The 12,906-nt window shown below is 44.5% G+C and overlaps 1 protein-coding gene across 4 annotated transcripts in view; it reads right to left on the bottom strand.

Annotated features, from left to right (window-relative positions):
* The window catches only part of TTC39C (tetratricopeptide repeat domain 39C), a 104,912-nt gene that overhangs the window by 5,253 nt on the left and 86,753 nt on the right, over positions 1-12,906 (bottom strand). For all 4 annotated transcript variants that reach the window (XM_073212906.1, XM_017646891.3, XM_073212905.1 and 1 more), the window contains 4 exons: positions 10,465-10,558; positions 7,824-7,931; positions 3,559-3,668; positions 2,395-2,518 (listed from right to left, as the gene is read on the bottom strand). In XM_073212906.1, coding sequence (XP_073069007.1) covers positions 2,395-2,518; positions 3,559-3,668; positions 7,824-7,931; positions 10,465-10,558 — 436 coding nt within the window. The remainder of the gene's footprint in view (positions 1-2,394; positions 2,519-3,558; positions 3,669-7,823; positions 7,932-10,464; positions 10,559-12,906) is intronic.

Below are 12,906 nucleotides of genomic sequence, written 5' to 3'. Positions count from 1 at the left end.
CACTTTAAATGAGAAGGGACCAGAGAGCTGCAAAATGACAAGACATGACTTAGTTTAGTAGGATCCCTCTGGTGCTGTGCTGGGAACATACAGCAACACCTCTAAGATGCACAGTAAGAATGCAGTGGACAGGTGAGGCTGGCTGGGTAGGGGAAGGGCTATGACCAAATCCACAAGGCAAGCATGTAAGAAGCCAACCAGCTCACTGATGAAGAGGCTTACAGATGGGGACAGATTAGCAGAAGGCACAAAGCTACAGGAACTTGATGGAAAGGGTTTCATTAATGTACATAATTACTGTCACCCACTACCAGTTTTTCCTGGAACTTAACTATTTCTCTACAAGGACCTTCACTGTTCTCTGTGAAGAATCCATTCAGATTACAACATAATGCTGAGGAATGATAGAATCTAATTAATAGATCTCCAAACTGGGGTAATTTGTAACAAAGATATTAAAGAATTATGATTACTCCAGAGCCTGCCTCCTCCTTCATGACCACATTGTTATTTTGATACCTGGAATATTTAGTCACATTAAGTGCCTGTCAGTTACTGCCTATTTTACAATTTTATTTGTGTTTGAATGACCCTGCCTTTGTGCGTTAAAAAGAATACTTAAAATCTTTCACTGTTTCATTGAATTAGGCACTGGTAGATATTCCAGACTTGCATCAGCAGTAGGGGTGGCTTCAACACTATGCATGTCCTCTTTCAAGGGACACAGCAGGACTTGGGGCTTCCCTTCAAGTCCCTCAGGAGGTTACAAAGTTACACCTGCTCCAGTTACAGGGCCTCTGCACCCAGCTTCTTTTGGAGTCGCATTACTTCCATCCCTGGAATACCAACACTGACAAAAGTTTTGCCCTTTGAGGGTCGACCTTCTGGGGGCAGGGGCAATAAACAAAACTGCAAGGATGTCTGATGATAAAGTTAGGTGATCTGATGACTATATTTGATCCAAAACAAGCGTGAGTGCAGCAAAACCTGACATATTACCTCAGTGATTAACAAGCTATTTTTAATAGTCCAAAATATTAATATGAAATCTCTTTTGAAAAAAGGACAGCATGTACGTGAATAGGAGTACACTTCCAAAAGTAATTACTTTCTATAAAACCATCTTTGGGGATGTATGTGCTTTTATTGTAACACAGCAGCTCATTTTGTAATTGTACTTCTAGCTACAGGATTTAAGTATCCTCATTCTCCTGGGAAGACGTGGATAGCTTAAAGCTTTGTCCCAACAGCAGCATTAACATTCACTCCTCCAGGGGCTGGGCAAGTCACCTACCTGTTCTGAGTCTCGGTTTATAAAATGGGTATGACTATATTGTCTTCCTTTCCCACTGCCCTGCACTGTCACATACAGCAAACTAAATTATTTGCCAGACTATATGAAGTGTCATTCAAATATCTGACATGAAACCTTTAGGAGAAATGTTACAGCATTTGTCGACCAATAAAGCTTTATTTTACTTAAAGGTTTAATTTATTCTCCCCATGAACTTTTCCTACAGCTATACTAAAAATGACTTCATGCAGATTATACTGCCATACCTAAGTCCTATGGTTTTTAAAATATATGAATAAAAAATGTAGGTTTCTAGCTATGTTCCTGATATTTTCTCAAGGGAAATGAGCATGTAATGTCCACACAAAAGGCTAGCACCCTTATGTTTGTAGCTTCTTTACTTCCGATAACTGAAAATCCAGAAATGAACCAAATGTCCATTAATAGGAGAATGAACAAATTGTGGTGTAGACAGAGTCTCATACAGTGAGAGTCACTCGGTAAGTAAAAATTGTGCTGATGCAGCTACAGCTCTGACCCATCTCGCAGGCTATGCTGAGCAGAGGAAGCCAAGCACCAAAGTGTACATACTGCCTGACTCCACGTACTTGAAGTTCAAGGACAGGCAGAAGTAATCGCTGGCAACAGCAATCTGAACAGTGTAAGTGGTTGCCCGGGGGTGGGGAGTGGCTGAGAAGGGCACCAGGGAAATTTCAGGAGTAGTGGAAATGTTCTGGACCTTGATTGTGGTGGCAGGTGCCATGGTGCATACATGAATCTAAATCACTGAACTGTATACTTAATAACTGCATTTTAATGAAAGTGAATCAAATCTATATGAAAAGGGCTTTCACTGGGGAAAAAAATGCATGCTGAGAGTAGCCCCATGGCTACAGGATGAACACCATTCACCATCAGCGCGCATGGCCACTGGCTGCTATAGATGCCAGCGTGCCTGTCCACATGAGTGTCAGCACCCGGGCGACCAGATTTTCTTAATCACTATGCCATTTATCCAAGAATGACAGATTTGTTCTCTCTGAGTCAGACAGTATTAACAAGAAACTGCAGAAATAAGCCAATGAGGTTTTTTTTTTTACCTTGACTCATCTTCTGTAGGTTGGGGAAGGAACAGTTTGGGAGGGCTTTCCACAAGTACAGCACTTCGATGGACGCCAGCACACAGAGCACTTGGGTTGGGGCCTGCTTGCGGAATCGCTCTGCCTACAAGTGGTTAGAATGATCAGGCTGCATTTTTAAGCACAAATCCAGGTAAAAAATATATATACTTTGGAGATATTTAAAAGTGCATAGTTCATATTCGATGTGACTGACCCCTTCTTACAAAGCTCAAAGTGAAAATTTCTCTCTAAAAAATTCCTGGTTTCTAATTTTTAATATATTGGTAGATCTGCCTTTCATTCATCATTCAAGTCAATCTACTATCAAGATACAGAGTATATTCTAAAAGCTTGGGGATGAAACTAGATTCATTGCAGTTTAAATGAAAGGAATTCATAAAAAGCTGGGTGGCAAATAATTAATGGATTTACATGGAGGATATACTACTGGATGCTTTTTAGTTTTACAGACTTAAAAATTTTCTACTTAGTCCCACAGCTCTCAGTGGCATTCCACATTACATTCTGGTTTATACTGCAGCAGTCATTAAATGCTCATTTAACAAAAACTTGTAAAACTAAAATCATGGAAAATTCATAGTATGATAAGTTATCTGTAACCCACAGTAATTCAGTTAAATTTTATTCTTAAAAGTGTAGAATACATTAGGGACTTTTGTCCCTACAGTCCTGGGCCTGCCTTTCCACTGGTAAACTTCATTCACATTTTTGTTTTTATTAGGTCAAAATGTGACCCATTCACTGTATTGAGTTTGTATCTCTTGCCTAAGTTCTGCCAATTTGTCTTCTTCTGAAATGATAACCCTTTAGACAGATGCTTTCCCTTTCCAGATACACTCACTAGGTCCACAGGGTCTGTAATCATTCAACAGAAACATCTCATTCAACAGAAACTCATTCAAAGAAACGAAAACTGCTTTTACCATGTGTAGCCCAACAAGCACTTTCCATTCAGAGCAGACATATGAGCAACCGGAGTAAATTCTCCCCAGAGCAACAGCTGCATTGTTCATGACAAGTAAGTCACCAGCTATGAATATGATTTCCTAAAACCTGTCCAAGGTGTGCTGGTCGCAAATGCCTATCATAAAAAATACACCAGATCAATGCACTCTAACATACCTTTTTCACTGAGAATTGTTCAATCTGATTGTTTTTCCTTTTGAAGAGTTTCTGGACTTCCTTAAAGACAATCTGTGCCCCATCCACATCACCAGTGGCTCCCTGGCAAACTGTAAGAAACCATGGTTATAGTCTGTAAGTATTAGAGGGAAAATGCCACAAAGGGATACCTAGGTTGTTAACATTTGGAAAATGTTACCAAGGGAAAATGGGAGCAAATACTCTTAAAGACTGTTATGCAAAGGACTACACCATCCTGGCCATTGCCATTCGGCTCATTCAACAACTACATCCCAGGTGCCTGGGATCCCAGAGCTTTGTGGGGGCCACACGGGAAGGCCGCCTGCTCTCATTGGGGAGATAGACTTGCACGCACAGAATCCCCAGCTGTTATCACAGTGCATAGCTAGCTGGAGGCCACATGCTCAGAAAATGGAATAAAAAGGAGTCTAGGAAAGAACTCTGAGGAGGCACGGCAACCGTGAGAGCTTCACAGTGGAAGGAGGACACAGCTGGGTTCGGAAGAGAAAAGTTCTCTTGGAAAAGTGCAGAAACAGAAGGGATCACAGAAGCTTTGACAAGCTAGGAGTCCTTGGAGGATGGTACGATTTTGAAAGTCTGCACACTAGCTTCATCCCGCCCAAGTCCTGGGTGAAGACTTGATCATACGTATACGACTTATCTGCAGGGGATACATTCTCAGACCCCCAGTGGATGCCCGAAACCACATATAGTACCACACCCTCTATATGCTATGCTTTCTCCTATACAGATGTATCTATGATAAAGTTTAATTTATAAGTTAGGCACAGTAACAAATTAATAAAACAATTATAACAATATACTATAATAAAGTCATGTATATGTGGTCTCGGTCTCCCTCAAAATATGTTACTGTACTGTGCTCATGATGACGTGAGATGATAAAGTGCCTACGTGCTGAGATGAAGTGAGGTGCAGGGCGCAGGCACTGTGACCCAGGGTTAGGCTACAAGTGGCCTGACAATACATCTCAAGGAGGGTCATTTGCTTGTGCACCGTGGTTGGCTGAGTCACTGAAACCGTGGAAAGCATAGGACCACTACACTCCCTTTGCTCCACCTGCTCTCTCCCTTCTCCAGACCTCCCCTCGGCTCAGTCCCACCTCCCTGATGACACTCTGCCAACTACTTTTGTCACTCTCCTGCTGGTTCCCACAGCTCTGAACTCATGCCTATTATTCTTTAGTAGCTGTTGTCTCTGCCACAGGTAGTTTTCAATCCCCAGTTGAAATGCCCATTGATTTACTAATTCCTCCTTTATTCAAGCACTCCTAAAATGAGGTGGTCCTATAATTGCATTCTGGGGCTTGGTCAAGCAGAGCATAGAGCCATGGTGTGTCGGAGGGCAGACATCTATCAGCAGGGCCAAAGCAGCAGAAGCAGTAAGGCCTGGAGAAAACTGGGGACGCTGAGGTGACAGGAAAGGCTGAAGCTTTCCACTGGGACAAGCCTGTGCCTAGGACAGGAGGGGCCCTGGTCCAGATGCACAGGTCTGAACCCATCCACAAAGACCTCATGAGTCGCAGTTACAACATTTCAAACCCAGAAGGATGCTCAGGGAGTGTTTTATAAACCACCCCTGTTATGCTACAGATCAGAAGATGCAGAGGTCCAGGAAAATTGAAAGACTTGCCATTAAAAGTTAAGACAGTCACATAGTAAACCAATGAAAAAATAATAATTTCTGCTGCCTCTAGCTTGCGGTCTTCCTCAGATAACTGATAACATTTTTACAGAATCACATTAATATTAAAAAGTGAGCATATAAGAAAGAGAGCGTGTGCATGCACACACATGCCCACACAAGTCATAAACTGCAACATTATCAGTATCTGAACCAAACTTGAAGTTCTAAAACACTAATACCTCAGCTCCTGGGAAGAGCCACCATTTACTGCCTTACTATAGAATTACAGGCAGTTGCTTTAAGATGTTTGAAAGCACGAGCGTCTCTTAATTTATCCTAAATTGAAGACTTCAATGGAACTTAGAAGGCTTAACTCTTCCATTAAGTTTACACCCCCCCATAAGTGATATTCTAATCTTTTTTGGTACTTTTAGTTTTTACCTAATTTTAAACTTTTAGAAAATTTGCAAGAATAGTACAAAGATAAGATCCAGTATGCCTGCTTCAGTGCAGCATTACTCACAGTAGCCAAAAGGTGGAAGCAACCTAAATGTTCACTGACAGATAAATGGATAAACAAAATGTGGTCTATACTCACAATGGAGTACTATTCAGCCTTAAAAATGCATGGAATTTTGGCACCTGCTACAGCATGGATGAACCGTGAAGACACTATGCTGAGTGAAATAAATCAGTCACAAAAGACAAATACTGTATGATTCCATTTATACAAGGTACCCAGAATAAATTTATAGAGACAGAAAGTAGAATGGTGGTTGCGAGGGGCTGAGGAGAGGTGGAATGGAGAACTATGGTTTAATGGGCACAGAGTTTCAGGTTTTGGGATTATAAAGTTCTGGAGAATAGTGATGATGGCCGCATAACAATGTGAATATATTTAACGTCTCTGAGGTATGCATTTAAAAACAATGGCTAAGGTGGTAACTCTATGATACATATATTTTATCATAATTAAAAGAAAAAGTACAAGGAACTAAGCCTCCGGTGGCAGTGTCTGGCCCCTGAAGGCCCATCCTCTCAGCTCTTTCTGCCGACAGGTACCTATCTCTGGACCAACTCAGAGGGCAGCTTGCAGGAGATGCCTGCTCTAGTAGCCTGTGGGGTGAGCTGTCCCTTCCCCGCGTACTCTGCAGTGCAGCTGTTCACACTTACCATCTGCACAGAATCTCCTGGCGGAGGCAGAGGTAAGAGTCTTTCATGCTTTATCATGGTATAGCATCTGACTGGTATAATCCTGGGATTTCCAATATTTGAAGAATAAATGTTCCTCTTTACAACCACGCTATACATTCATTTCTTCATGTTCTACGCTCAACAAAGATTTAAAAAGCAGCTGTCCACGTTGGCCATGACCCAAATACACCTTAAGGACCACTGCGTGGTCAAGCAGGCCTCTCTTTTTGGTTCATGCACTCCTCAACGTGTTGGGCACACTGAGGCTGCTCAATAGATAGCTTCTACTTTCATCTGAGATGCCTGAGAATTCTTTGAAACAACGCAAAGTGTGAGACACCAGTATGCTAACTTATACTGAAAACAGTCCTATTCAAACATCAGCTACAGAGCCATACAAGAACCGATACCCTGGGGGGACTGCAGTAGAGAGTATAAGGGGTATAAAGAGATCTCATACTCATTCGGAATGGCCTGCAGTTTCAGAACATCTAGGATGTACATATTGACTAGTTAATTCTACCGTTTTTTAAATAGATCAGCTAAGGGAATGGAATGACAGGAGATGTTCTGTTAAATACAAATATTCAGACAAATAAGGAGATATTTAAAATAATGTCTGGCTTAATCTTGAGTTTTAAGTAAGAGAATCAGTTATACGGTTGTATAAGGAGAATTGATCGCTAACAGCAGAAAGTGCACAGTCCCGGCCGGTACAGTCTTGCATCACAGAAGCACTTTACAGGGCTCGGCGCAGTTGGCCCTTTTACCCACCAGATGGCAGCATGTCCTTACGCCTCATACAAGGACAAGAAGGCTATGCGCACACATGCCTAGTAGAAATAACAGGTGTTTCCGCGGTAATGATACGCGAAGTTGCAATAACTTGTGCCTCGGAACTATGCACTTAAAAATGGCTAAGATGGTAACTCTCAACACATCATTGGTGTTAACAGGAAAAACAAGGTTGGAGCCAATGCTCAAAATCTATGCAACTTTGTAGCCTGGGCAACTAAAAACCTCAACAGAAGTATTAACACCATTTAAAAGACATGTTAAATTCCTAAAATTATTTCAACTCCTAAGAAGAATACAGTACAGAAAGTAAAGACTAGGGGTAAGGGTAGGCTGAAGTTGCTTCGCACAAAATGCACAAAAACAGGGAGAATGTCGTGATAAGCATTTCCAAGTCCGAGCATGTGACCAAAGCAGCCCAAGCGGCGCTCTGGGCAAGGCGCACGGCGCCTGTACGGAAGTGCCGTGTCGGCTGCGTCGGGGACGCTCGACTCGGCTCTTTACTGGTAGCATAATGCACTGACATACTGGGCAAACCGAGGAAGAACACTTCTGCGTCCTCCTGTCAAGGCATGTGAGCCAACGCAAGGTGGGGCCCCTCTACTCACCCCCAGTTAAGTAGGCGTAATAGCACTGGGACCACCGGGACTCATTTTTCAGCCTCTCAAAGGAATCAAAGGCATCTTTGAAGTTCAGCTCTATCATGCTGCACCAACCTATGAAAGAAACATTTTTAGTACAATAGCCCTCAAGTAGTGATTTATATCCCATCTTTACGTGACAAATCTCTGGTACTGCTATTTTTCACGGTGTTGTATTTTTACCACCTGAAAATTTAAACAATTATCTTTTCTCTCTTAAATATTTTCAATGTGATTCTGAGTAAGACTAGGCACTTGTGACTTCAATGGCTTAGACAGTACAGAAGAGGGACATAAACGTTTCTGTGAAAACGCTCCCATGTGCCTCCCAGCTGAGGTTACCTGGGCCGGGCATCGCTTTTCCCAGAGCAGGTACAGACCGAAATGCAGCAATACCCTTAGACGACATACACGGTGACCACCGTAGACACTCTGAAAGCACGTGCCTGCTAACGATTACTAGTAATTCTCAAAACTTTATGAGAAGGAGAGAGAAGCCAGTCAGAAGTTAAGTATGAGCCCACCCTCCATCCACAGGTTGGTAGTGGAGCTGAGAAAGGACCCATCTTTCCTGGATCAAAACACCATTAGACTGACGTTCAGGTCAGGAGGCACAGCAATGAAAATGCAAGGAATTCTGTACCCATTGTTTCAACAGTATCTCTCCTGCCCACCCCCATCCACTGAGCCCCTGCAGTGCCAAGCCTGTGCCGGGCATGTGACGACATGCGTTCTAATCCTACCAGGGTCTTGCAAAGGTGGCGGATGGTGTCCTCATTTTGCCAAGGAGAAAAACAAAGGCATGAAGGGGTTTTGTAACATGGCCAAGGCCACAAGGCTAATAAGAGGGGAGAACTGAGGATCAAGGCCATTGTTGCTTTCCGTCCACAATAACAGCCTCCAGAAAACACAGTTCCAGTACCAGATGTGCTGTGAGGTAGTTGTGCCATCTTAGACCTGCTATTTGAACTGTGGTGATAAGGGGCACTCACACTTCTGGAAAATTCAGTGTCAAATTCTATGGGATAGGATATGAGGCTGACATATTTTAGAGTAAAAATTGGAGCTAATTATTTCCGCCCTATAATAGATGTCAAGGTAAGATTTAAACTGAATGCAAAATAGAGGTGGGAGGTGGTCTGGACCTAAGAGGCCTGAGTTATAATTTTGCTACTTCCCCACCTCCCCCAACCCCCCAACCAAGTTAACACTCCTAGGGCCTTAGCATTAGGTTCGATGGTTTCTAAGCTTCCTTCAGCTCTCACTGTCTGCACTGCCCCAGATCTTGAAACGGAGTACCAAAAATGGCCACCACAATCATTTTGCAACACATACATAAGTCAAATCATTATGATGTACATAGTCCTGCCATGTTACATGTCAGTAATACCTTCTTAAAAATAGAAGGAAAAAAAAGTATTAAGACAAAAATGGCCATCAAAGCTAATAATTCAAGTTCTATACCACAGCTACTAAACACAGCTCCAGCACAGTTCAGGTCACATCAAAATACACTTTCCACCTGTTTATACCTCCCCTCCCCTCCCCTCCCTGAACCACAGTAGGTATTTAAAACATAATTCTATTTATCGGGCAGTTCACAATCTTTCGGTTTGTACTTTTCAGTGAAAAGGTTCAGGACTGTGCACAGCAGGCGAGCACCTGAGGGTCTGGCCTGACGGCTGCCAAGTGCCCCCTCAGCGCTCACTGACTCTTCCAGTCTCTGCACTGCCGAGCCCTGGTTTGCCCCACTTCCTCTCGTGTCTCCTGTCTCTGCCCCTTATGCCTTCCCCGTGCACTGTATGATGCTACCGGTAGGGCTAATGCTCTAGAAAACAAGAACCTTTTACTGAAATTTGCTGTTGCTGTTTCCAGCCAAGCTGTGTTTACTCTCACCTACCTCACGAGCGACTGTTACATCAAAAGGTCGTGTTGTTGCTCAGGGAATGGGACAGGAGAATGTCAGGGCAGTCGGCACAAAACTCACAGAGCAACGACTCTGGGGAAGGAGAAGGGGCAATCTCAAGCAAAAACATACTCCCAAGCCTGTTTATATATTTATCTCCAGGAGGGGAGAAGCAGAGGGAAGCCGCTAAGGAGTGTGACAGGCTTTCTGTGTGGCAGGCACCGAGCCTGACGCTCACTGCTGAAATTTCATCTCAGCCTCCCAACTGCTACACGAGCAGGTGCCTTAATGCTACCGGCATCTCTGAGAGCTTACACATCTCATCCCAAGTCTCCAGCTAGTTGGTAGAAGAGCTGGACTTGGAATATCCCATCCTTCTCAGGTAAACTTTGTGGGAGGGAGAAATACTTTTGAATTCTAATGTGCAGTTCAGTAAGGTACAGTAAGGTATTTAGACAAATGGCTTTTAATCCATTTATTTAGCATTACTTATTCTAAAAATCAAAATGTTATAAAGAACAAATTATAAAGAGTAAGAATCACTGAGGTAAGTGTCATACTTGTGCTATGATAACAAAGTCCTATACTACAAAAGGCAGCAGGCACATCACAAAGATACAAACTGAACAGCATTAATACTGAAGTGCCAGGAACACACCAATATGTGCAGGACAAGAAGTTAGACACACATTTCATATTTACCGATTTCGTATAGACACACATGCTGGATTTCTCTCTGATCTACTGCAAGTTCCAAAGCAGTATGGAAGGAAGTCAAGGCACTGTTGATTTGACACTAAGGAGAAAATGAAAACAGAATACAGGTTACAATCTGTCATTATTGTTTCAGTCATCATCACTCCAGAGAGTTTTTTTCCCTTGGAGCTGTTTTAAACTGATTAAGCAGCATGGAAAAGGGTGATTTTAAAGGTGTCCAGGCCACATCTTCTGGCCTCAGCTGAGGGATGAACCTATGCCCTGGGCACTTCTCTGCTCAGGCAGCTTCCAACTGTGAGGACCCGGCTCACATCCAGCTTCAGACTCCTCTTCAGACTTGTACTTCAGCACCTGCTGTGTAACAAGTGTTTACCAATCCAGCTTCCTGTTACCAGGAAAGTTCTCCAAGGACAGGGACTGTCTCAGCCCCCTGTGCCAGCCACCAGGGCTGGAAGGACTTGGACAGTACTGGGCCACGGGGAGCCCTCCGTCAGCCTGGCCAGCCGCCTCCCACCCGTCCTGGACCCACTCGCCTTCTCCCCTCCAGTCAGCAATTTGAGAGCCCACACCCCAGATGCTGCTGATCATCACATTTCCCGTCCCAACACTTTGGGTATCTTCTGAGGACTGAGACTACGTGTCTGACTTCCGCATGCGTCTAGCACTGTCCAGAATCCCACAGACTCTCCCAGGGCTGCTCTACTTCTGCATGGCTAAATACATTCAGTGTTCCTTCTATTAATGGTCTCCTTCAAAAGTCTGCCTCCCCAATGCCACAGGTACCTGAAAAGCATCACCTGGCACAAAAGGTTCAGATTAAACCTCCAATGCCACAATGGGGGTGTGGTTATATGTATCAGTAAGAAATTCATCCTGGAAGCCCCAAAGTGCAGGCATAGCCTGCTCGCAATGATGCCTGGAGCACTCCCTGCTCCCCCTGGTGCTGGAGCCCGGCCGCCCCTGCCCTGCACCCAGCCCTCCCAGCCGCCTTGCTGGCCTCAGCTCTCCTTGGCCGCTCCCAGTCCAGTGAGCCTAAGGCCTCCGCTCCCCGCAGGCAGCCGGGCAGGGGCATGCAGAGAAGCTGCAGGCTTCCCTGAGGACCAGCCCCTACCACGTTCCTCGGCTCCCTTAGTGACACGCGGTCACTGTAGGAGGACTCTCTGGACACAGCACGGCACACTGATGAGCCAGGGAGTGGGTCTGCAGGACAGCCTGTGTGTCAGGGACATCGCAGGCCAAACACTCATTGACCAAGGCCCGGGCGGATCACTACCTGTTCCCGCCCCACAGTGGTACTTCAGCCTTCTGTCAGGTAGACAGACTGTCATGTTCAGTCCCTTATCCCCAGCCATGAGTGCCGACAGAGGGCCCATCGCTGCATCACCAATTCCTGGTCCCAAGCAGCTTAACATCTGGTTGGAGGGACCCTCTTGGAAATGTGAAACAGGCCCACGACTCTGAGGTCCAACATTCACACTGATCGTCAGCACACAGCCAAGATCCCAAAGAGGTAAAATAAATAAAATCAATCTTTTCTGAAGAGTGTGTGTGTGTGGGTTTTGCAGAGAGAACGCTGGGCATTCATTCCCCCCATCTCTAACTTTTCCCTTTCTGGATTGATCGTTCTTTTCCTCCATCATACATGCACTCGATTTAGCATATTGACAGGAAACCACAGTGCCCGGGATTCTGCTTTGCATGCATCCCCCCAGTTTGCAAAGTGAATGCCACTCAACCGTCACACACAGGACATTTCTGGATGGGCCATCACCACCACGCTGTCCCAGCTGAAGGTACAGCTCGTGACAGTGTAATGCCATACTGCCCTCTGGGGGACAGAAAACTGCTCAGTGAACATTTATTAGGCAACTACGACGTGCATGGGATGTACCAGGCTCTGGAGCTATGAAGCAGCAGCAGAGCAAAGCTTTAAAAGCAAGTACAGGAAAAAGAGACCAAGTAATATTTGAATCAACATTTCTCTTAACCCTTTCAAAAACTCCTTGAGATAGGCATGTATTAGTTCCATTTTCAGATGCAGAAGTTCAGATGAAGTTCAAAGACTTTAAGTAACTTGGTCAAAGTCAACAAGCTAGCAACTAACTAGTATTCACTCCGCTCTGGCTGCCCCCAGAGAATTCTTTCTTCAGGGAGAGTGTATGCAGGTGTGATTAAATCAGGGCTCGTGAGATGAAGAGTATTATCCTAGATCGTCCAGGTGGGCCCACATGCTATCACAAGGGTCCCCAGCAGAGGGACTTGCAGCCTCACCTTGCACCCTGATGTTGTGGAGACACAGCTGCTTTCTTAAGCCTCGTGAACCAACCCCTACTAGCTTCCAACTTTCCTTCTGCAGCTTCCTCACCTCTCAGAAGTCACAGAGGGAGGAAGAGAATTGACACAGGCAGAGGAAGACCCAATGTGACC

Source organism: Manis javanica, chromosome 9 (assembly GCF_040802235.1).
Source record: "Manis javanica isolate MJ-LG chromosome 9, MJ_LKY, whole genome shotgun sequence".
Taxonomy (NCBI): domain Eukaryota; kingdom Metazoa; phylum Chordata; class Mammalia; order Pholidota; family Manidae; genus Manis; species Manis javanica.
This window is presented reverse-complemented; position numbering and strand designations above follow the sequence as displayed.